A 26,200-nucleotide genomic window follows, 5' to 3' on the forward strand; every position below is an offset into this window, starting at 1 on the left:
GATTCCTTGCCGACCCCTCCCGGGACCTTGGAGGCCGGGCTCTCCAGCCCCGCCCCCGGGGTCCGCGGCTGGAATCCCCGAAGAACAGCCACAGACTAGGGGAGATGTGGCCAAGTAGGTGGGTGCGGGCCGACCTCAGGTTCCAAGCATTTATGAAGCGCCTACTGTATGCCAGGGCCTGAGCTGAGCGCTGGGGATACAGAAAAAGGCAGTCCGGGAGATCCCCCCCGCAGTTAGAGCCCAACATTGAATTGCTGTATGACCGCGGGCAAATCATTTAATTCAACTTAACAAGCATTTTGGAGTCTGTTTGTACAGGATTCTACGGAAACAAACATTTAAAAATCACTAACCTTAAGGAGCTTGCTTTCTATTGGGGAAGAGGAAATATGTAAGCAGATGAATACTAGGTAATTTGAGAAAAGATAGAATGCTAACAGCCACCAGGATGAGGAAGAGATTCCCCCAGGAGGTGCCGTCCAAGCTGAGCCTTGAAGGAAGCAAAGGGCAAGGCAAGCATTCCAGCAGTGGGGGTGGGGATAGAATCTTGAGGATATCTTCGGGATAACAGTACACAGAGGGGCCAGTGTGGTTGGAATATAGACTGAATGAAGAGAAATAATAGGAAAGGAGTCCGGCCGAGGAGGTTGGAGGAAGGCTTAAAGAGCTCGTGTACCTCCTCTAAAATCAAGATAATGATGCTTACTTACCTCCGGGGTTGTAAAGATCAAATAAAATGATTCGTGTAAGGAGTTTTATAAATCCCATGTCTCAGTTCCCAAGCAAGTCACTAAAACTGTAAGTTACACATAGATTGTATCACTGACATAGTTCTAGACAAAAAAAAATTCATGGCTGGATTTAGAACTGAAAGGGGTCTTAGAGATCGTTCTCCACACTCTTTTTAGAAATGGCAGTCCACAGAGAGGAGTGACTTGTCCACAGTCCAAGGTTCTACAGGACTTATCTTCAATATAGTCCTTGGCTGGTACTCTTTCTACCACCCTTTGCAAGTAGAGGGTACGCAGATGTTTGTTGAAGGGAGATCAGTTATATAATAATGATACTAGAACGTATTTCTTTAGTGCTTTCTTCACAGTGCTGAAAGGTAGGAAGGGTGGGGATGTTGTCCTGCTTTTTGGAAATGGAAAGGCTCATCAATGGGAAATATCATACCTGCGGTCACAGAGCAAGTCATTGGCAGAGCTGAGAATAGAATGGAGGGGTCCAGAATCCAAGAAGAGGGTGTTTTCTATTGGACCATTTCATACCCCCAGAGGATAGGCCTTTTGGATCCACCTCTGATCTCCCAGTTTCCCAGGTTTGTGAGAATTTGGTTCTATTCCAAATAAAAAAAGTCATTAGGATGGAGTAAGTGAAAAACCCTGGTACTGAGAGTTAGAACCTGACTTTTATTTGTGGACCCACCATTGATTCTTTGACAAGTTTTGCTGGGGTCCCTATGGCTCTCATCTCTATAGCACGATAACTGGGCATCAGGCCCAATGCACAGTAATGCTGACCTTAGTCAGTTCCCTTGTCTCCACAAGGAAATAAATGTTCAGAGTCCTTTATATTTCCATCCCCTTCCCCTTTGTTTTCTCTTCTTTCCTTCATTCTCTTCCCCTAGAACATGTTGTTTTAGGAGTCATCGATATACAAGGCTGTGGCTGTATGGCTCAGGTTGGAGTAACCTGACCTTCATGAAAAGGAATTCTACAGGGACGTGATGTTGGAGAATTTTGGGAACATGGTCTCCCTGGGTAAGGACTCTCTGGAATCTGCTCTTCTGGGGCTCTTGGCCTCGCCAGCTTAATCAATAGCTGTGAGGCGTCTGACTCAGGGATGGGCTCATAGAATTTAGAGCCAGAAAGCTCTTAAAGGTCATCTAGTATGAATCCTTATTTTATGATGAGAAAATTGAAGCATAAATGGGTGAAGTGACTTGCAGTAAGCTCATCCAGCTGAGAAGTAGCAGAGCCAGGATTGGAACCAAGGTCCCTCTTGCTACAGATCTAGTGTTCATACCATACACAGTGTTTCTGGTCCTTTATGCAGTCCTTCATTTGGGTCCAGAAATGTAGCTGTACAAAACCAGGCTAGAGATTCATTTTGGGGAGGTGGGGGAAGGAGGAAGAAGAGGAAAGAACTAGCCTGATACCTGATTTTATGAACAATACTTAGGGGGGTTATTTAAATTCACCCTCTGAATGAGTCCTTGGATCTTAGCTGGAATAGATCATAGGATCTAGACCTTAGTGATTATTTAGTTAAATCTTGTTTTATTGATGAGGAAACTGAGTCCCAGACTGACACATCCAAGGCCATAAAGCTAGTATGTAGCAGAAGCAGATCTAAGCCCAAGTTTTAAAATTCCAGTTTCATTTTGCACATTACCTGTGCTCATGTCATATGAGGGTTTATTTAAGGAACTAGGGAGGCAGGGTGGTTTTGGCTTGTGGAGGACCTTGAATACTGGAAAAAGACATTTGAACTTTGATCTGTAGGCAATGGGAAGCTGCTGAAGATTTTTGTGCTGGGCCCTGGAAGCAAACAAAAAGGTAAGTAAGATAATTCCTACTTTTAAAGAGTTTATAGCATAGTAAGGGAGACAAGGCACAAGGACAAGTAAATACAACAGAAATTAGAATATTCCAGGTGCATCAGGGAGTGCTATGAAATTAAATAAGGGAAAGATCACTTCTTACTTGGGTATCTGGACAGCTTCTTGGAGTAGGTGGTATTTTACCTGAGTCTTGAAGGATGTTGTCAGGCAGAGATGGGGAGAGAAGAGTCACATTTATATAGTGTGTGAAGGTTTACAAAGGGCTTTCCTTATAATAGCTCTGTGAGATTGGGTCATACAAGTATTACTTTCTCCATATTTTAGATGAGAAAACTGAAACTCAGAGGAGGGAAATAACTTGCCCACAATCAGTAAATTAACAAATACCCTTTAAGTGCCTGCTATGTTTGAGGAAGAGAATGGGAAAAGAGGGAGCTTACGTAAAATGACCGCAGTTTTCTCGGTAAGGAAAGAAGCAGTATACTTAGCTGAGAGAAAGGGGAGAAGCAGAGATGTGGGAAGGGTGAGGAGGGAAAAAAGGTTTTGAATAACTTCTCTGGGATGTGAGATAGGGAATCAAATAGGGAAGAATAAAAGGACTCCCTTGCTAGGAGAAGGGCCTAGTAGAGGTTGGATAGCATGAATTTACAATGTACCTCCAGTTGGCATATACCTCTAGTAAGCTTCCTTTAGCTCTGTTCAGCAGCCCATGAGTGCACTGGAAAAGGCAGATGGAGGGAGTAATCTGGACTGAAATTTGGCAAGAGAAGATTGGTGACAGGACAAGGGGGTGGGGGATTTGAAAATAGAACAGTGTAGTGCTGAAATGTCTAACAATAGTGTTGAAGTTAGAGAGGGAGGAAAATAAAGTATGGCGGAATAAGTTTAAGAGAGACAAAGCATAGAGAGAGCTGAAATTCAAGAGATTATGGTCAGAGAGCTTAATATCAAGAGTTTCTAATTGAGGAAGTAGAATTGATACAATTCAGTGTGTGACTGTCCCAATATGAGGTTGAGATGGAGGCTAGAGAATTGAGATATTAGAGAGTTAGAAGGAGCTTCAGTGTGAAATTGAAAGCCCCTCATATGAGGGCAGGAAACAGACAGGAGAGGAAGATGGTATCAAGTGTTAAATTCCTTGAGAAATGAAGGAAGATGACCTGGGGGTCAGTATACAACAGCTTACTATGATTTACATTGGGTGGAAAATTTTGATTGACAGGATTTCAAAAGAGGAGAGGCTACTAAATAATCGGTAAAGGGAGAGTCTGAAAGAGAAAGTGGGGGGCGAGATGTATTCTTACTATCCCTTCAGGACCTTTGGGGTCAAAGCAGAGGATTATATTTGATCCTGCAGGTTATAGGGAGCTATGAGAGTTTATTGAATAGGGAACTGACATGGTTAGACCTTTACTTGAGGAAGAGTATTTTGACAACTAAGTGGGAAGAGAATTAAGATAGGGAGAACAACTAGAAGGCTATAACAGTTAACATTTATATCGTGCTTTAAGAGTTGCAAAGTCCTTTAAAAGTATTGTCTCATTTGATCCTCATAACATCCCTTAAAGGTAGGTATTTTTATTAATCCTTTTTTACAAATAAGGGGCTGAGCCAGACAAAATTTAAGTAACTTGCCCAGGATCACACAGCTAGTAAGTTTCTGAAGCTGGATTTGAACACCTGTCTTCATCACTTCAGGTTCAGTGCTCTCTATTCACGACAATACCTAGCTGGCAATTACAAAAGTTTAAGTGTGAGGTAGTGAGGGCCTGTACCTGGGTGGTGGCAGTGTCAGAGGAGAGATGGGAGTGTATAAGGTAGAAATAACAGGCCTTGGCAACAGATTGGATCTGGGGGGAAGGGGGTGAGAGTGGGGAGATGAGGTTGTTAGTCTGGGAGACCGAGAGGCTGATAGTATCCTTAACAGTAATGGGAGGCTTAAAAGGGAGGAAGTTTTGGCAGGAGAGAGAATGAGTTCAATTTTGGACATGTTGAATTTAACAGGACATCCAGTTTGAGATGTCCAGTAGATTGTTGGAGATTTGAGACCTGGACATCAGGAGAGAGGTTAGGGCTGGGTAAAAAGATGTGAGAATCAACCTGCACAGAGATGAAAATTAATTCCATGTAAGCCATGAAATCATTAAACAACAGTACTTCCAAAGATTGGTGATTGATTCTGTTACTCCGAATGCTGCTTCCAACAGTGCAGATCATAGCTCCTCCACAGCTTAGCAGATAATATTGATTAGTTGCTCTGACTGACCAAATCAGCACCTGTTGGCTCCGCTTCTGGAGCTGAGCCCCCTTATACTTAATAGTGTTAGTCTTTAGACATTGCATAGCATTAGGCTTTAGCTTGAAACTTTTATAGTTTGGCAAGACCAGCTTAAACTTGACCTCTGTTGGGAAAACCTTTTTATCCCCAGGTATCAAAGTACTGTAATGGAACTGTGCTTTAGGAAGATTAATCCGGTGGCTCTGTGTAGAATGGATTGGAGAATAGCCTAGAAGGTGGACGTATTTTAGGAAGCTTTTGCAATATTCCTGATGAGTATTGATGGCATTGGAATTGGAGCAGATGGGATTTAGTGGATTTGAGAGATTTTGAAGAGCAACAATCAATAGGACTCCCCTCCCTCTCTGTATACTGAAGAAAACCATATATGATCTTGTTTACAGAAATATACTGTTTGAAAAACTTGGTGGTGCAGTGGACAGAGGATCAGACCTAGAGTCAGGAAGACTTGAGTTCAAATCTGGCCTCAGCTATGTGACTTTGGGCAAGTCACTTAACACTGCCTCAGTTTCCTCATCTGTAAAATGAACTAGAGAAGGAAATGGCAAACCACTCCAGTGTCTTTGCCAAGAAAACCCCAAATAGGGTCATGAAGAGTCAGACATGACTGAAATGACTAAACAACAACTTTTATAACTATGTGCTTAAAATGTTCAGAAAAAAGTATTAGCCCCTTTAAAAAAAAGAGACAGGCTATAGCAGAAGCAGAATCAAGTTTAATTTAATTTAACAAAGATTTGTCTACTGGACTGAGCCTCTTGATCTGCAAAGGCCAGAGCTGAACAGACAGAGCAGGCAAGACCTACTGTGCAGAGACTGTTTTACTGTGCAAAGAAGTTTATTTTCTCTAGTGAGGGAAATGGCTTGCAAACAAGGAGGGAAACTAGACACATGTGACAGACTTCTCCCTGCCCCCACCCATGGGGGACCTGAGGCAGTGGGGCTAAACCTTGATTTATATATTTGTGGCTAGACAAAGAGTCAAACAGTGTAGTGTAGCAACAGTAGTGGGACATAACAGTAACAGTGAGGCAAGGTTATCTAGTGACAAAAAATCTGTTCATAGCAGGGCTTCAGTGTCTGGGCCAGTTGGTGCTTGCCCAAACTCAGGGACCATCAGTTGTGTGATTTAATTGCCCTAGAATTCATCTAGAAGGTGAGCTCAAAGAATTGTTGTTATGCCAAGCTCAGGGCACAGCTTGCTTGCTGGGCCTTAGCTCTGGAAAACAGGGTCTCTCCTAATAGTATCTTGATAGATTCATTAAGCACTTTTTATGTGCCAGTCACTCTTCTTGATAAAACAGTTATTGCCTTCAATGTGCTTACATTCTGCTAGGGAACAGATACAAAATGTATATAAATATGTATAGTATAAGGGAAATAGAAGTGGGAGAGACCACCAGCTTGGGTATGGAGGGGAATCAAGGAAGACTTCGTGGAGAAGGTGCCATCTTTTTGAGTCTTATGTTGTAAAGAGAAGATAAGAATTCTGAGAGGTAGGGCTACAGAATGCATATATTCCAGTAATTGTGAATGGCTTGTGTAAACTGTTATGAATATTTTTGTACATATAGGTCCTTTTCCTTTTTGTTTTTTTGTCTTTTTAGGATACAGACCTAGTAGTAGTATTGCTTAGTCAGTGGGGTATGCATGGTTTTATAGTTCTTGGGGCATAGTTCCAAATTGCTCATATCCTTTGACCATTTATCAGTTGGGGAGTGGCTTTTATTTTTGTAAATTTGACTTAGTGCTCTATATATTTGATAAATGAGGGCTTTATCAGAGAAACTTGCTATAAAAATTTTTCATAGTTATGGTTACTAACTGTATTTTCCTCCATAATATTGTTTTCACCCTGTTTATCATACTCTATCCTTTTCACCCTGTCTGTCCTCAAAAGTGTTCTTCTGACTACTGCCTCTCCCAATTTGTCTTCCCTTCTATCAGCCCCACCCTTCTCTTATCCTCTTCCCTTCCTACTTTCCTGTAGAGTAAGAGATTTCTAGGCTCAACTGAATGTATATGATTCCTTCTTTGAGACAGTTCTGATGAGAATAAGGTCCATGTGCTCTCACCCTCATGTCTCCCATCCCTTCCAGTGTAAAAGCTCTTTCTTCCTCTTTTATGTGAGATAATTTAGCACCTGTTTGACCTCTTCCTTCCCCTTTCTCCTACTACATTCTTCTTTCTCACCCCTTAATTTTATTTTTTTATATTTCATTCCATCATAATCAACTCACCCCCATAGCCTCTGTCTGTATTCTCCTGGTCCCTGCCCTAATAATGAGAAAGTTCTTAGGAGTTACAAGTGTCATCTTCCCTTGTAGGAATGTAAACAATTTAACATTATTGAATCCCTTATGATTTATCTTTCCTGTTTATCTTTTTATGCTTCTCTCGAGTCTTGAAATGTCAGATTTTCTATTCAGCTCTGGTCTTTTCATCAGAAATGCTTGAAAGTCCTCTATTTTGTTGAATATCCATTTTTTTTCCGCCAAAATATTATACTCAGTTTTGCTGGGCAGTTGATTCTTGGTTGTAATCCTAGCTCTTTTACCCTCCAAAATATCATATTACAAGCCCTCTGATCCTTTAATGTAGAAACTGCTAAATCTTGTGTTATCGTGACTATGGCTTCTTGATATTTGAATTATTTCTGTCTGCTTGCAATATTTTCTTCTTGACTTCAGAGCTCTGTAATTTGGTTATAATATTCCTGGGAGTTTTCATTTTAGGATTTCTTTCAGAAGGTGATCAGTGTATTCTTTCAATTTCTATTTTTGTCATGGCTTTTAGGTAGTCTAATCATCTTAAATTAAATTAGTCTAATCTTAAATTATCTCTCCTCAATCTGTTTTCCAGGTCAATTATTTTTCCAGTGAGATATTTCACATTATCTTCTGTTTTTGATGTCCCATGGAATCACTAACTTCTACTTGTTTAATTCTAATTTTTAAGGAATTCTTTTTTTTAAATTATTTTCTTCAGTGACCTTTTGTATCTTCTTTCCCATTTAGATAATTTTACATTTTTTTTTTTTTGCTTTTTGGAGGGCAGTTGGAGTTAAGTAACTTGCCCAAGGTCACATGGCTAGGTTTTGTGTGTGTGTGTGTGTTAAGTGTCTGAGGCAGGATCCTAACTCAGGTCCTCCTGACTCCAGGGCCAGCTCTCTACTCGCTGCGCTGCCTAGCCGCCCCTAATTCTACTTTTTCAAGGAGCTCTTTTCTCCAGTAAATTTTTGTTTATCTCATATCAAATGGATTGGCCAATTCTGCTTTTAAAGGACTTATTTTCAGTGATTTTTTATATATCTTTTTAATATTTCACCAATTCTTTTTAAGGAGTTCTTTTCTTTAGTAGGTTTTTGTGGCTCTTTTACCATTTGGCCAAGGTATAGAGAACCTGTAGCCTCAAGGCCACATGTGGCCCTTTCACTGAATCCAAACTTCATAGAATAAATCCCCTTACTAAAAGGATTTGTTCTTTAAAAGTTGGACTCAAAAGGCCACACCCACGGACCTTGAGGCTTATTCTGTTGTTTTTTCTTAATTTTCTTCATGATTTTTTGTGTGTTATGTGTGTGCCTCATTTACCAAACTATTTTTTCCCCATTACTCTCATTTCTTTTCCCATTTTATCTCTACCTCTCTTATTTGAGTTTTAGAATCCTTTTGAGCTCTTCCAGGAATTCTTTTTGGGCCTCAGACCAATTCACATTTTTTTTCTTTGAGGCTTTAGATGTAGCAGTTTTGATTTTGTTGCCTTCTGAGTTTGTGTTTTGTTTTGTTTGTGTTGTGTTTTGATCTTCCCTGTCACTATAGTAACTTTCTATGGTCAAGAATTTTTTGTTGTTGTTTACTTATTTTTCTGGCCTGTTTCTTGGCTTCTAACTTTATATTAAAGTTGGACTTTGCTCCTGGGGTGGAGAGGGCACTGTTCCAGACTTTAGGTTTTTGTGGAGCTGTTTTCAGAGCTATTTCCAAGCGTCTGTAAGTTTTCAGTTCTTTTAAGGTAGTGTAATCTAAGGAGAGGTATGTTTATTACTGGACTCTGAGCAATCACAAGTATTCTTTTTTTGTCCTAGAACTGTGTCCAGAATCCCCATTCCCCTGTAGCCACAAACTCTAGTATGCTAGTGCTGCTACTTGCTATGGGACTGTGGCCCAGATCCATGTATGGGCAATGGAATTGAGTCCTGCCCCCAGTGCCAGCAAAGGAACCCTTGTAATCTCCTTCTGACTAGTTGTCTGACACTAGTAACATTTTTTAGGATTAGAGCTCCAGGTGCTGCCAGTGCGGGTTTGGTGGCCCCCAAGGCCTGCTGCTGATTTTCTGGGGTGTGGCTTGCGCTTCCTGTGCTCCACTCCCACCCTGGTATGATAGACCTTTTCTGCCAACCTTCTAAGTTGTCTTAGACTGGAAAATTGATCCACCCCATCCTTCCCTGGGTTCTGCTGCTGCTCCAGAATTTGTTTTGAAGCATTATTTAAAGTTGCTTGGAAGAGAATTTGGGAGAATTCAGAGGAGTCACTGCCATTTCTCTGCCTCTGTGGCTCTGATTCCCCAAAAGAAATTTTCACTAATAGGTGAGACATGGGCATGTTTATAGGCATTACGGAAGTATCCATTAGACAAGAAAAGGTTGAAGACAACTGAATGGGATAATAAAGAGGGTAGTCCGCTGGAGAAGATGGGATGGAATGGTATCACTTGATTGTCCCACCAGTTAGTTGGAATCTAGAGTCTCTTAGGGGGAATAGAATGAAATAAGCCTAGGAATGTACCCAGATTGTGGAGAGCCCCCAATACTAGGTTAAGAAGTTTGTATTTTATCCCATAGGTACTGGGATGAGCCTAAAGATTTTTGAGAAGGGAAGTGACTTTGCTAACAAAGATGTCAGGTGTCAGTAAATCTATTTTCTATGTACAGTGACTTAAAAAAAAAAGTAATAGGGGTAAGTTAGCTAGAGCAGGGGACATAACTTAAAAAACTCCTTTTCCTGATAATAGTTGGATAATGCAGGTGGGGGGAAATGGCGCCATTCTCTCTATTGTTTTCTCTTTAATAAATGCCATTTATGAGCTAGCTGCAACTTAAAATAAAGTGTTTTCCTCAGGCTTCATAGTCCTGGGATTGTTAAGTCCTAGGGCAAGCCAGAATAATTATGCATAACAGGTAAGCCTAGCAGCAAGAAAAAAACACATTAAAGGATTTTTAACCTCAAGGCCAGAGACAACAAAGAATTTGCTGACAAGGGAGGATGATCAAATTTAGATTATAGTAATTATCAAAAATTGAAGTTAAATTTAAGAAGTGTCCTCAAGTTGTATTTAGGTATTTATAATTCTTTTAAGTTTGATTTTTATTACATGTTTATTTATGCCCTGCTATTTATAGTTAATGCTACTTTTGTAAGGGCATTTAGATGGTGCAGTGGATAGAGTGGCAGGCCTACAGTCAGAAAGACTCCTTTTCCTGAGTTCAAATCTGGCCTCAGACACTTAGCAGCCATGTGACCGGGAGCAAGACACTTGACGCTGTTTACCTCAGTTTCCTCATCTGTAAAATGATCTGGAGGAGGAAATGGCAAACCTTCCAGTATCTCTGCCAAAGAAAACTCCAGATTGGGTCACAAAGAGTAGGACACAACTGAAAAATGAGTGAACAACAACACCTTCGTAAGGAAATGTTAATATGGCTTAAAATATATCTGTATAGGAAAAGCATTTGACAGAATCCTGTACTAAATGCTCTGAGTCTCAGCCATCCACCCCTGAGAAAAAACACAGCAGTTTGCCTTGTGTATTAAGGCCATATAGCATTGACTGCCTAATGGCAGCCACCTGATCCACAGAAACTTAGGCTTACAAACCCGAAGCTCTTAAGTGACAGTGGATTATCATCTCCATTTCTATATGTTCTGAAAGCTCTTTTCTTCTAAATTCCACGTCCTTTGAGCTTCTGTTCATTCCCACCTAGGCTATGCTAGTAATTAAAACAACTTCCTTTCTCTGCTGGCTCTCCTAGTACTCACCCTGCCTTCTCTGTTGACCACTTTTGTAATATCTTACGTGTGATTTAGAACTGAGGGGAACCTTAAAGGCCATCTAATTCAAAGCCCTTCCTTCTATAAACAAGGTTAGTATGGGCCATAGAAGTGGCTTACCCAGGGTCACATAGCTAGTTAGCTGCAGGACCAAGACTTGAACATAAAGTCTATTTTAAAATTCAGTTTGTTTTCAACTAAATACATGCTTTAAAATGGATCGTGGTGGCTACTACATATAGACCTGAACTTTAATGGTATTTAGAAAAAGAAAAATTTTTTAAAGGGACATTAAGTAAGGAACTTCTATCACATGAAAGCAAAATGGCCAGAGTATAAATTCTCAAGCTGGAAGAGACCTTTGAGATCATCTAGTTAGATTCTCTCATCTTACAAATGACTCAGATGAGGAACCTGAGGTACAGAGTAGTATGTGACTTGCTAAAGTTTATGTAGCCTATAAATGGCATCATTAGAATTTGAACCCAAAATAAGATATACAGGCACTGGGGAATGGAGATCCATCTTTCTTACCCTACTGGAAAGTCAGAGAGGGGATGTGGGAGGTTATAGGACAGAGCAAATTGGGGGAGGGGGCATACAGTGGGATTGCTGTTTTGGGGTGGTGGGTAGGGGAAAGATGGGGAGAAAATTTGTAACTCAAAATCTTGTGGAAATGAATGATGTAAACTAAAAATAAACATAACATTTGATTTTTAAAAAAAGCAAAGAATTTGAACCCAGTGCTTTCTGCCTCTAGATTTAGTATTTTTTATACCATACTAGGGATCTTAACCTTTTATGCGTTGTGGACAACTTCATTGGTCAGATGAAGTCTATGGACTTGTCTCAGAATAATATTTAAAATGCATATAATGAAGTATGTAGGATTATCAAAGGAAGATAATTTTGTTGAAGTAAAGATGTAAATTTTTTTCCTATCCAAGTTTATGGATTTCTTGAAATTTATCCATGGATCCCATGGGGCGAGGTACCAGGAATCTGTGGACTATACGTTATGATTTCCTGCATTACATCAACTTCCCATTTTGCTCTCGTTTATAAGCTATCAAAGGTTTTATTTTCAAAAGTTAGATATTAATTTCAATTTTATGATCTTATTCACTTGTTTAGGAGCAGATGCCTAAGAACCTATTATGTGCCAAATACTTCTTCATTTCTATACAGACAACAGGAGAAATTTACATTTTCTGTTTATTTTTTCAGATTCTAAGATCAAGACTGAAAAAAGGCTATGCACTCATAATCAGGAAATTTCCAAAGAAATAGAATCAGAGAGGAAAACGTTGGAAAGTTCCCAAAGTCTTTCCTTTGGAGAAATCCGTGACTCTGAGGACAGTTTGGAGAAACAGAAGGAAAGTTCTTCGGGGGATAGCTTAAGAAAATGTCCTTTCCAGGAGAAAGATTTCAGGAAAGTCACCACCTCTCACCAAAAAAAACTCATAGGAAAGAGGGCACAAGAATATAATGAATTTAGGAGAAATTTTAGGCTGAACTCCAGTTTTTTTGCACAGCAGAGAGATCTTATAGAAGAAAGGTCCCATAAATGTGATACTTGTTGCAAAAGCTTTAAATACAATTCAGATCTTATTCTCCATCAGAGAATTCATACTGGAGAGAAACCTTTTGAATGCAGGGAATGTGGAAAAGCATTTGGCCTCAACTCTCACCTTATTGAACACCAGAAAATTCATACAGGAGAGAAACCTTATAAATGTACTGAATGTGGGAAAGATTTCCGTAGGCGTTCACAACTTATGTTACATCAGAGAATTCATACTGGAGAAAAACCCTATGAATGTAAAGAATGTGGCAAAGCTTTTACTCAGAGCTCACAGCTTACACTACATCAACGAATCCATACTGGAGAGAAACCCCATAAATGTAGAGAATGTGGCAAAGCCTTCAGTAGGAGCTCAACACTTATTAAACATCAAAGAGTCCACACAGGGGAGAAACCCTACAAATGTAATGAATGTGGGAAAGCTTTCAGTCAGAGTTCACACCTTATTCTACACCAGAGAACTCACACTGGTGAGAAACCTCATAAATGTCATATGTGTGGGAAAGCCTTCAGTCGAAGCTCACACCTTAGAGAACATCAAAGAATTCATACTGGAGAGAAACCCTATAAATGTAATATATGTGAGAAATCCTTCAGTCAGAGTTCAAACTTTTTTCAACATCAATTAATTCATACTGGAGTGAAACCCTATAGGTGTAATAAATGTGGGAAAGCATTTAACCGTAGTTCACACCTAAATGAACACCTGAGAATTCATACTGGGGAGACAGCCCATCAATATAATGAATATGGGAATGTCTTAGACAGTACAGGCCTTTTAAAACATCATCAAATTCAGGGTGGGGAGAAACTTCATGAATGTAATGAATGTGGGAAATCCTTCAGTTGGAGTTCACATCTTATCCTACATCAGAGAATTCATACTGGAGAGAAACCCTATGAGTGTCTTGAATGTGGAAAAGTCTTTAGTCAGAGTTCTCATCTTATTTTACATCAGAGAATTCATACTGGAGAAAAACCCCATGAGTGTAGTGCCTGTGGGAAGACTTTCATTCATAGCTCAAGCCTTATTCAACATCAAAGAGTTCATACAGGACAGAGACCATATGAATGCAATGAATGTGGAAAAGCTTTTAGTCGGAGCTCAACTCTCATTCAACATCAAATAATTCATACTGGGGAGAAAATATATGGATGTAATGAATGTGGAAAAAGCTTCAGATGGAGCTCAAACTTAAGAAAACACCAGAGAATTCATACCAGAGCTTAAGCTGGTAGTTACAATGAAAAGGAAGAACATGACATAGATATTTAACATAGTAAAGGCGAGTCCGCTTAGTTTAACATGGGGTTTTGGATTTTTTTTTTTGTTTTTTGACAGTTAAGACAGAAGGGGGTGAATCTTTGAGTAATAAGTACAGGCCCAGCTAGATTAACATCCCCTGTTTGTCTGCTTGATTCAAGCCAAGCTTGATCAACATCCCCCACTTGTCCACTTAATTCAAACCAATCTACTTCAATTTAGCACAGGATCTGCTAATTCCTTCCTCTGTGCCTTTTTACTTATCTTCATGGTTTCTTGTCATTGCTCTTCACCACTTTCAAGATCTTGTTAAAAATCCCCTTCTCCAGGAAGCCTCCCACTTCCAACTGTAATCATAAATACCATAATGTGCCCTTTTGTACTTCTGTATTAATGTTGTGGTATATTATTTTCTCCTTAGTTTATGCACTGGTCTAATGGAAAGAGTATGGGGCTAAGGAGACCTGGACTCTAGCCTTAGCCTTGATTCTACAAACTGTTTGAAATCAAGCAAATAAGTTTTCCTCTGTGGGTCCTCATTTTCTTGGATTAAGGATTGGCCTCAATTGTTTCCAGTTTTGATATTCTATGATTCTGTATATTGGTTTTTATTTTCTTTCTAACTAAATCATGTAAGATTTTTTTTTATCCCAATTGGACTTTAAACTTACATTAGTATTGTGTTTTTCATTCATTAGATACTTAATAATGTTCATTGGATATTTACTTTCAGTCTTCTCCACTTAGCTCTGTCATAATTCCTGTTGTTTTTAATGCTATTTTAGCATACAGGAACAGTTGTTGAGCTCAATTTTTTTTATAGGATCAATAGATATGGAGATGGAAGGGACCTTTAAGGCCATCTAATCCAACCCTCATTTTACAGATAAAGAACCTGAAAGCTTACAGAGGTTTTCATTCATTCATTCAGTAAACATTTTTTAAGCACTTACTGTATGCCAGGCATTGTGCTAAGTGCTAGGGATACAAAAAGAGGCAAAAGATAGGCCCTGCCTTCAAAGAATTTATAATCTAAATGATTTGCCTAGGGTCACAGAGTTAGTAACTGCCATAGTCACAATTTGAACCCAGATTTTTTCTAATTCCAACTCTAACATTCTCTTCACTATACCATGCTACCTCATAATTGGTCTGGTATTTGTTTCGCTATTGACTTCAGCCCTTTCTAGCATTTCTGGGGAAATCCCACTTGGCAGATTACCCACAAGGGAAGGGAGAAGTAACTTGATAGGATTGTAGAGTTAGAACTAGAAGGGACTTAAGAAGCCTCATTCAGCCGTCTTATTTTAGAGATGAGGAAAGGCTCAGAGAAATGAGTGACTCGCCCAAGTCACACAGGTAGTGATTGTCATCAGAGGTGGCATTTGAGTCCAGGGCCTCTTGACTGCAGGGTCAACGCTCTTCCCTGTACCATGCTGACCAGGTGTGGTCAGGAATTCCCAGTCTGGGGGAAAGAAAAAAAGGGACAGTTCACCAGCATCCCCAGGAAGGCAAGCTGTGTTAGTAAATATAGGATGGGGAGTGAGAAAAGTGAATGGGGTGGGGATGGACTAACTCAGTTACCCAGAGATAAGGAACTCTCTCCTCCATGCACTATAAACACATTGAGATATCCTTGCTTTTATGTTCCCCACTTAAGAATGAGGGAGCAAAAAGCAGGAACAAGGAGGAAGAATCTTGGTGAAGTCAGTGGAGAGGATTAGGACACGAAAACCTGCTGCAGCGTCAAGGAAGCCAGTGTTCCAGGGAAACTGTCAAGCCAAAGGGCCAGCCTCAGGCTGCAGGGACTAACAGCCCTTTGTGAAGGACATTGCTCAAGATGCTAAAGAAACTACACACATACACTTCCAAATATCAGGCGTTCAAATTCACACCACCTGATATGAAATCCAGATCATAGGGAGGCTTGTTCTAGGTGACTGCTCCGGTGTGTTTGTGTCTTTAGTTGCTTGGTGCTCAGCACAGAAGTTCTCTGTATGCTGTATGTATATGTAATAAATGTTCAATTGAATCAGGGCCTTTTCTTTTTCTCCCCTGGGGGGAAGTTGGGAAAAGTCAGGGTGGCCCCATGTCTTCTCATTCTCTTCTTAGCAGGAGGAGGGAAGTGCTTGATTTTCAGTTTTTATGAGCTCTCCTGAATTAGATTTCTTTTTCATACCATTTTTAGGTCTTGCATTTCTCAGGCAACAGAATTTTTGTGTCTGCTCTATGCTGATTGCTAGAGGTAAACTACAGTTGGCTACATCATTGAAAGGCCTTCTAGCGCCTCACAAAAACTACTCGTGTCATTGTTTTTTTTTTTTTTTTTTTGCTTTTTGGAAGGACAGTTGGGGTTAAGTGACTTACCCAATGTCAAGGCTAGTAAGTGTTAAGTGTCTGAGGCTGGATTTGAACTCAGGTCCTCCTGACTCCAGGGCTGGTGCTCTATTCACTGTGCCACCTAGCCGCCCCTCATGTCATTCTTAATGCTGATTCCTGAAGAGCCACCTAAAAGGATAGCAAGCGATACTTTTTTTATTCTTTGGGTCTGTTTCTGCTGTTTCTCACATTCTCAATTGTGAAACAAAGTTGGCCATGTCTGAAGCATCTCTGTTACTGCAAAAGTTGGCTGAAACCCTGGGAGAGCACTTGTCACTATGTCGGCTTTACTTGTCAACCAGGGACTTCAATCCAGGTATAGAGAGGAACTTTTCTTCTGAGAGGAATGTGTGGGTCTTTATTGTATCTTTTTTTTATGCCCCAAGGAGTTTATATTCTTCTTGGACAAAACAACATATACACATATAAGTGAACACAAAATATACACAAGCTAATTTTGGGATGAAAGGTAGCATTAATTGGAGGAGTTAAGAAGGACTTTGAGGAGGTGGAATTTTAGCTAAGCATTGAATGGAACAAGGGTGTCCAAGAGGTGGAGTTGGTGGAGGGAGGGTGGTCACCATGAGGTGGACAGCCTCTGTGTAAAAAGATGGCAAGTGCACATGTAACAGAAAGGCTGGATTGTTGAGTAGCTCATCTGTATTGGTGGAAGGAGATTCCAACCTGAGAATTTCCCACATTGGTAATATTACAAGTCCAGACAAATGTGGGTGTAGTTCATTCAGGCTTATAAAGCCCCTTACCCTTAGCAACTGTGAGGTAATTATATCTAGAATTTATATCGTGTTTTAAGTTTGCAAATTGCTTTACAGAGATGTTATTTTATCTTCACAACAACCCTGGGAAGTAGTTGCTATTATTATCCTTATTTTACAGATGAGGGGAGAGATGAGGATACTGAAGCAGATTGCAATTAAGTGACTTGCCTTGTCACATAGTAAGTAGCTGAGGCCAGATGTGTACTCAGATCTTCCTAACTTCAGGTCCCAAACTCTATCCACCTAACTGCCTAGGTAGATAATATAAGTATCATCCCTATTTGATGTGGCAAGTAAGGCACAGATTAAAGTAATTGCTTATCACAGTGCTACTATCGGAGATAGAGTTTGAACACAGATTTCCTGACTCTTGAATCAGCATGTGTACCATATACTATCTGTGTATAATTTCTAGTAGTATGGGACCTGAGGTGAATCAGATTATCCAACTCTTTTGCCTGTAGTTTTGAGGGAGAAAACTCTTGATTTTTAATAGGTTAAGATGATAATACCTGGTGTCATTTCTTGACTTGTTGCATTGCATGCATTTATTATCTGGAAATGACTAGATCAAAGTTCACTTTTCCTTCTGTTGTCTTGTTTTTTTATCTTGGTCATTTGAACTCTGTGAGTATGCATCATCCTGTGTGTTTTTTCTTAGGACATCTATGGATTTTTCAATTAATTGGTTTTAGTTATAAATAATTAACAGTTTTAAGCAATTTAAAACTCAATAGATTTAAATTAATGAATTAGAATTTAAAAGTAGTTTTCAGTTTATTATTCATGTGACATGCATAGCTGCCTATAGCCAAGCTCATGCATCCATTAGAATGTATGTCTAAAATAACCGCCAGCTGTTTGAGAATCCACAAGGGGGCCCAAGAACGCGCCTCATCTTTCCCCATCTAACATACTCCCTTCACAGGATAGAAGAGATATAGGACAATAGTTAGTGGAGAGAGATGGATCAAGTGAGTGTTTTTGAGGATAGGACTGACATGAGCCTATTTATAGGCAGTAGAAAAGAAGCCAACAGACGGGGAGAGACTAAAGATAAGTGATTGGGGACGACAGAGGGGGCAGTGTGTTGGAGGAGAGGAGATGGAATGGAATTGCTTTTGCAATTGTGGGTAGAGGGGTGGTTCTTGGTAAGGAGTAAGGCTGCCTCTGTATGAGACAGATATGAAGGAGAACAGTGGCAGAAGGAATCAGTGTGTTATGAGATGAGGGGAAGAGAGAGCTCACAATGAATGGCTTAAATTTTTTTTCTGCAAAATATGAGGCAAATTTCGCAAATGAGAGGGTAGGGGAAAGGAGCCATGGGAGGTTTTAGGAGGGATGAAAAACTTTGGAACAGACACTAAGGAGAATAGGATAAAGAGTTGAGAGAGGTGTAGGATTGCTTAGCAGTTGCAATTAAATTCAGTAGTGAGAGCACAATTGAGATTGTGTAACATTTGTAGGAGACCCAGTTAGAATGGCTGTGTGATCTGTCCATACTTTAAGCAGTTTGTGTGTGTGTGTGAAGACTGAGTGATGGAAGTCACCCAAGGCTGAGGCTCGCCAAGATGTAATTGGTGATATAAGGGTACCAGGGGCTCTAGAGAAGAGGACAGTGTAGAGTTGAACTGGTTCACCAGGGAGTCAAGAAGGGGAAAAGAGTAGAGTTGGTAGTGCAGGGGTGATGGCCTGGGAGAAAGGTGAGGGATCTAGAGATTGGAGGTCATGATGAGGGTAAGGAGTAGGGTTTTGTAAGAGAGCAGAGGGCAAGGTAGAAAGCCAATAGATTATGGTCAGATAAGGGAATTTTGGAATTCTTGAACATGGAGGTGGTATGGTACATTTGCAGATAATGGCAAGATCAGGGGTATGACCATCTTTGTGTGGCTGAAGTGAGGTGGAGGAGTATGTAATGGTAAATGGTTGAGGAGCTCGGTGGTTAAAGTATTTAAAGGAGAATCAATATGTATGTTAGAAGTCCTCTAGTAGGAAGGTAAGAGTTGAAGAGGAGAGAGAAATTGTGAGGCAGGTACTGGAATTGTTGAGGAAGTAAGGGGAGTGACCTGGAGGTCTGTTGACAATAGCTACTAGGATTTTTATCGAGTGGATAACATGGGCCTCAAAGGAGGAGAGATTATTGAGCGAAGATGGCAGGGGGAACCTGGAAGTGATGAGAGGATCGAGGAGAATTTGACCAATAAGCTGAGAAGGATGAGACTGCAACCAGTATTGGAAAGGGTTGTCAAGGAGGCAATGTCATCAGTGGGGAGCTGGTTTTCAGTGATTGCTAGAAGTTGGAGAGGGACAGGAAAAGATTTAACATGGAAGTAAGTTTGTTACTTACGGAACGGGCATTCCAGAGGGCACAGAGGAAGGGTGCGTGGTGTTTGTTTGGGACTTTGGTGTGAGAGAGTTGAGGGGGATGGGAATAAGGAATCAGATGGAGGATGGAGATTGGGGTTTGGATGATAATTTACTGGGGTTCTAATCACTGGGAGGTGTCAGGTATGACCAGTTATGACAATGTTCATCTTGGAGTGATAGGTGTCATTCTTTTTGATGGAGGAGGCTAGAGGTCAGGCAGGAAAAACTATGCACAGCATGTGATAGAATGCATACAGTAAGTTGGGAAGTCCTATTTCATTACTCCTTTTGCCTCTGAAGCCTGGAGATTAGGTAGGAGATGGTGCAGCAGGAGATAGACATTTATGTCTTTTACCAACTTGCCTTTTCCCGTTCCCTCAAGGAACAGGCACAACAGGAGATGGAAGGCCTGATGTCACAGGGAAGATTGTTCCTCCCACCTGGGTGCTCTCCACATTCTAGGTGGGAGGTGAGGCTGGCAGCAGAAGGGAGAAGTTGTCCTGCAGTGATAGTTGGAAGGTGTACTGGTGAACCCCACCAGCCTACTCTTAGGAGATATGAATAGAAGATGATGGGAGTGTCAGAGGAAGATAAATCTCCTCTTCTCATCTGAGACTTGAGATCAGGTAGATGCAGCAGTTTTGCCTGTTGGGGGATTTTGAGTTGGGACAGATGGAAGTCAGTCTGGCCCCTTGACACTTTGCCACCTTCTTTTAGGACATGGGCAGCAGAAGATGGAAGGTCAGTGGTCTTCTGCAGAAGAAAGTGTAGTTCCTCTTTAAACCTGAGGCTGAAGATAGGTGGGTATAGCAGTAGGTGGAAGGAACACATGATCATAAGTCAGAGGAAGGAAGTACTTAAAAACAGTGCTTTGAGAACTGATGAGGGTCCACAGATGAATGCAAGAGTATGTGGAGCTAAAGTGAAGGTGGAGGAGATGACTACATGGGGTGACAGAGATTGCTGTTGAGGCAGGGGTTGGATCTGTAAAAGTCAACACTAGTGTATGTATGAAGTGGTCAGCCAAGTCCTTGAAGTTCTGCCCACATTTCTTACTGCAATAAGCAGTAAATGGTGCTTAAGTTTCAAGTCAAATACCTGTTTTTACATTTCCAATTCTTCTGAAACACACTTCTATTAAGTAATCTTATTGAGAGGCTGAGTGATAATGTCATAGTTTTGTACCAACTTCTGATAGTCACTGAATCCTAGAAAAGTAGGAAGTAGTGCTTGAAAATTCTTGAAATGTGGCTAGTAGCATTTCTGTCATCCCAAGTTCAATATTTATGTCTGGTTAAGACACTTATCAGTTGCTCTGCCAGACTGGCAATTGTCTCTTGATAGCATTTGATTCAGATACAGTGAGATCATCCAGCTACATCAATACTTCCAAATGGTTCCTGTCACCAATCATTTTCCATGAACCATTAAAAAGTCAAAGGGCCCCAAGGAATCACTTGGCATGAGTTCAGATACTATGACCTCTGCACACTCATTTTCAGGAAGTGTATAAGGTCAAAAGCAGATTTTTCTCTAGCCCCTACACTTATAAACATTATTGCATTGTTTCTGTGGCAAATCCCTTACACAACTCAGAAAATTCGTGTGTGTGTGTGTGTGTGTGTGTGTGTGTGTGTGAGAGAGAGAGAGAGAGAGAGAGAGAGAGAGAAAAAAGGGGTCGGGGTAGGGATAAATGTCCTGAAAATTCTAGTATTTTTTCAGGTGGAACTTAGTAATACTTCTTGTAGCTTACAACTTCCCCTTGTGACTACAGATCTCATTGAGTCACTGTCTTCTGAAGAAGGTTGACACCTCATTGATGGTTACTACAGTTACTGGGTGTGGGTCTGGGGGCACTGGTTGTTGAAGATGGTGTTTTCATCTTTGGTGGGCCTTTTAAATCATTTCCCAGTTTACTTTTTCTCACCAGAAAGGATTTACATTTGCTCATGAGTTCCTGGTCAGAATTTATTATAACTACTTTCCAAGTGACCCCTTCAACTGTTATTTTTTGGGGAATATTTTAATAGGTTATAGTTTCAGATAGTTTATATAGTACATATAGAAATCCACTATTTTCCTTTCTATATAATAGTATCTGACATTACCTCAAACAAGTCTACAACATGGTTAGTCTTTACAATACCATCATGATCACAGTCAACAGAGAACCCCCAAGATCAGTGGTATTTGAGGTTTGAGTCTTATTAATATTCACTAATTTTTCAATAATTAAGTAGCTTTATTGAACATACTCAAATGGATGATACACAGTCATCTAGGTCATGTTTTGCTTCCCTCAAATACTTTCAGCAATAACCTAAATTAAACCCGGCCTCAGACACTTAACACTTACTAGCCATGTGACCTTGGGCAAGTTGTTTAACCCCAACTGCCCTCCAAAAAGCAAACAACAACAAAGACAACCAAAAAAAACACAAATTAAAAAAATGTAATGGCTCTTTGATACCTATTATGCTTATTTGAATCAATGTGTCTGGAGTTTACAGTGGGAAGCTTGGTGTGAAATTATATCCTAGATTTTAAAAAGGAGAAATCTTCAGTGAAGCCCAGCAGCTTGTATAATACCAGTATAAATGACTTTGTAACACTGATTCCCACACATCCCCCACCAAAAAAATCAATAGCTATTAATTAATGCTAATGTAGGTAGCAATAGCTTGATATAGTTCTGAAAAAAAAACTTTAATTCATAAACATACCAGGTATGTTCCCAAACATAGTTCTCCCCTTAACTACTTCTAGATTCAATGTGGCTGGTTTGGGAGGTGATAAGTAATTAATTCCACAGCCCAAGCTCCCATCCAGTATATTATTTTTGCTATATACCAGAAACAGAAATACAAGAGCAAAACATTTAATTAAAGCATAAAGCACCAAAAACAAGGGGGTAAAATAGAAAAAATACTCTCTGTACCCATTCACAAAGGAGAATTACAGCCTAATTCTGTTTTAATTCCTCTCATTTTCCAACTTTGTTGGATGACACCACCATTCTGCAACTAACTGTCCAAGTAACAGAGGTGAAGTTTCCTGATTCTTGGATTCTTTCTTAGGAGTCCCTTGCAGTAGGATGGAGAATGTTTGAAATCTCTTGCCTCAAGTCTGTAGTCATGACCATGGTCCAGATTGTACTGCAAGTTCAGGATACCATGCTTGCTGCCCCCACATTATTACTCTACCCTGATCTTAGCTCTGCATATTGCCACTCCCTCATGCTCTTACAGTCCTGCTTTTTAAACATTTCACCTTGTAGAGCCTCTCCACCAAAGTCCTTTTCTGGTGACATCACACAAAATCTGCATAATACTCTTTTTAAAATTTTTTTTTGCATAATACTCTTTTGCCTCTAAGCACTATGGGAAATGAAGTCCTTAGATAGTCTCCTTATATTTCCCAGTTAAAAAAGAAATACAGTCCCTGAAAATCTCACCAAGTGTATGACTATCTCTATAAGTATATATCATAAGCATCAATTAGTTGGCATATTGAGTGTCACAGGTAATTATCCAAGATTACATAGTAAACACATAAATATATGATAGATAGCATATACGTCAAAATTTCATGAGGTAGACCAGACAAGTAGGTCACAATCAGAAACAAAATACATAGCAAAGTTACAAAGGTTAGAACAAATACATAGGTTACATGCAAAACATAGCAAATGTTAAGGTTACATACAAAGTACACCTTCCATGTAATTAATCAAGGTATATCTGCCTTTCTATGTAATCTTTCTCCTTACCTTTGAAACTTCAAATCTCAGACTGATCACTGGTCATATTTTTCTCAGCCTTCTTTGATGCTTGTTTTGTAACCTCATTATCTTCAGATTTACTGGCTTATTATCTCTGAAAATCAAACAGTCCCCTATCTGACCATAACCTCCTATCTTTTTTGAAAAATTAAATTAATTTTTTGTTACATTTTAAGTTACAAACTCACTCCCTCCTTACACTAGAGAAAGCAACCATTTGACACAGATTTATAAATACATGTAAAACCATACCATGCATACTTCTGTTTATCAGTTCTTTCTCTGGAAGTGGATAGCACCATCACAGGTCCTTTATAATTAATTTGAGTATTTGTAGTACCCAAAATAATCTGGTTGTTCAGATATTCTTTGAATAATTTGCTGTTACTGTATACAATGTTCTCTTGGTTCTGCTCACTTCACTTTTCATCACTTCATGCAAGTCTTTCCATGTTTTCCTAAAATCAAACAGCTCATCCATTTGTTACAGCACATTTACATCATTTGTATATCATCCCAACCATATACTACAACTGGTTTAGCTATTCTCCAGCTGATGGGCATCCCCTCAATTTCCAGTTCTTTGCCACCACAAAGAGAGCTACTATAAATATTTTAGAACATATAGGTTCTTTTTCTTTTTTCCCTGGTCATTTTGGGAAATAGACCTAAGACTGGTATTGTTTGGTCAAAGGGTTTGCACAGTTTTGTAATTCTTTGGGCAAATTTCCACATTACCCTTCAAAGTGGTTGGATCAGTTCACAATTCCACCAACTGTGTATTAATATCCCAATTTTTCCACATCCCCTCAAGCTGTGTCATTTTCCTGTTCTATCATTTTAACCAATTTAATAAGTGTGAGATATCTCAAAGTTATTTTAATTTACTTTTTTCTAATTAATAATGATTTAGAACATTTTTTTTTTTGTTTTTCTTCTAGATTGTCCTTCACTTCTGTGCATTTGTTTCCCAAGCTATTCTTCTCTCTTGTGTTTCTTTGGTGAGACTGGCCATAGCAGATTCCAGTTTTTCTATTCTGCTCATTATTTTTGTTGTGCAAGCCATAAACTCTGCTCTCATAATTCTCATTTCTCTTTTGAACCACTCAGGAACAGTGTCGTGGTTCCTCGTTCTCCTTAAATTCCACAGGGTCCTGTGTCTCATCAAGTGTTGTATCATTTTCATTTGTTTAGGACAATTTATTCATGTATGTTTGAATTTGTTTTCCAAATTTGGAAACTGTATTTCTTTCTGCTATTAATGATTTATTTGATTATGTTCAAAGTCTTAGAGTTTTTTTCCTTCCTGAGATCTCTGTAATTTCATCCATGACCCCCCACCCCCCAGTTCATTTTCTAACTCTTTAACTCCTCTCTGATGGTGGTTTCCTTAGGGGCTGAATCTCAAAGCATCTCAGTCTTCTTCCACGCTGGGTAATTTACATTACATCAAGCCTAGGTCTCTGCTGCAAGTGACTTTTGGGTGGATAGAGCTGTTCCAAGCTGGGTGCTGAACATGATCTCTCAGGCTTAGTGGAGTGTCTTATGTCAGTGTCCTGTCCCATTCCCTCTGTTCCTCAGTTCGTTGTTCTGATATGGCAATTCAGAGAGGTGCCATGCTGGTGCTATGGGTTGATTTTTGTAGTTTAGGTTTCCAAGGTTCTGGAAGGAGGTGGTAGAGTGATATGTGGTGTTGAGCTCTATTTTCAGCCCAGACACATGTCCTGTTTCATTCCCTCTTGTTCCTGGCTCTCCTCCAGAGATCTTTTTGAGGCATAGAACAATGCCTGCTGTAGTGCTGGTTGTATGGTCCCAACAAGCTTCAGCGGTCTGGAGACCTGCCAAGGCAGGCTGGCTATTTGTCCTGGAACAAGGAAACTTGCTCATTCTGGAGCCAGGATCACCAACTGCACTGGACAGGAGGGGAAATTGGAATATATGGGGTATAGTTTTGTTGTGAGCCCACATGTGGTTGGCTAATGACTATAGTAGGGAGTGTGGGGGAGGGGTGCTGAGTGAGTTCACTGTATTATCACTTTATGGATTTTTTGTTGTTTTAACTATTTTTGGATCCTGAGTGTCCTAAGTCATGGAGACTGCTGAAGTTGCTTTAGCTTTGGTTTGGAGAGGTTTGAGAAGTCCTGGGGATCAGAAAAAATGACTAGTTATCCATCTATTTTCTCATGTGCTGTAGAAGTCTCCTGCCCCTAATACTTTGTTCATAACAATGGACAAGTCATTTAAGTGTTCTAAGCCACAGTTCTCTCATTTGTAAAATCAGGGTTACATGTAATCCCTGCCTCAAGGGGTTGTTTTATAATAATTTGTTGTTGTTTAGTCATTTCAGTCATTTCTGATTCTTTGTTACCTCGTTTATGGTTTTCTTGGCAGAGATATTGGAATGTTTTGCCATTTCTTTCTCCAGCTCATTTTACAGATGAGGAACTGAGGCAAACAGGGTTAAGTGACTTGTCCAGGGTCACACAGTTAGTGCCTGAGGCAGAACTTAAACTCAGGTTTTGCTGATTCCAGATCCAGTGCTCTATTCACTGTACCATCTGGCTGCCTCTTTATAATATTAACTAATAAGATGTTTTAAGATTTTCAAACTGCTTTACATATATTATCTTATTTGATCTTCATTGTGAAGGCAGATGCTATTTGTTTCATTTTATAGAAGAGGAAACTGAGCCTGAAAGATATTAAGTGACTTGCTTAGGGTCATATAGCAAATAAGTGAATTAAGGTCTTCAGATTTAAGATTCTATCTTTACTCCACCACCTAGCTGCTCCTCCCATCGTAGAAATGCAGCAGAGAAAATAATTTTTCTTTGCAGTACCCTGCACTGATATTTATGCAGTGCTTTGTGGTTTACAAATGCTTTATGTACACTATTTCATCTGATTCTCTAGCTCAGGTATTATTGTTCCCACCGAGTTTGTGATCTGAACTGAGAAGTTGGGATCTGAACAAAATCACACAGCTAGTAAATGATAGAGACATCATTCAAACCCCAGGCTTCTGAAATCAAGTCTATTGTTCTTTGCAATTCACTCTTTTTTATGTTATTTAAAAATTTCTTATTCATTTTGAGCTTCAACATGAAAAGACAAAAAAGAACATTTCCATGTA

The 26,200-nt window shown here is 39.8% G+C and overlaps 1 protein-coding gene across 1 annotated transcript in view; it reads left to right on the top strand.

The window, feature by feature from the left end:
* Positions 1-15,793, top strand: part of LOC138167964 (zinc finger protein 420-like) — a 49,173-nt gene extending 33,380 nt beyond the window's left edge. Inside the window, exon 6 of the mRNA XM_069096949.1 lies at positions 12,511-15,793. Coding sequence (XP_068953050.1) covers positions 12,511-13,728 — 1,218 coding nt within the window. The 3' untranslated portion in view covers positions 13,729-15,793. The remainder of the gene's footprint in view (positions 1-12,510) is intronic.
* The last annotated feature ends 10,407 nt before the right edge of the window (positions 15,794-26,200 follow it).

The sequence above is a fragment of the Petaurus breviceps genome, unplaced genomic scaffold, assembly GCF_028583685.1.
Source record: "Petaurus breviceps papuanus isolate PSGF00001 unplaced genomic scaffold, PetGlider_PUasm1.0 339, whole genome shotgun sequence".
NCBI lineage: Eukaryota > Metazoa > Chordata > Mammalia > Diprotodontia > Petauridae > Petaurus > Petaurus breviceps.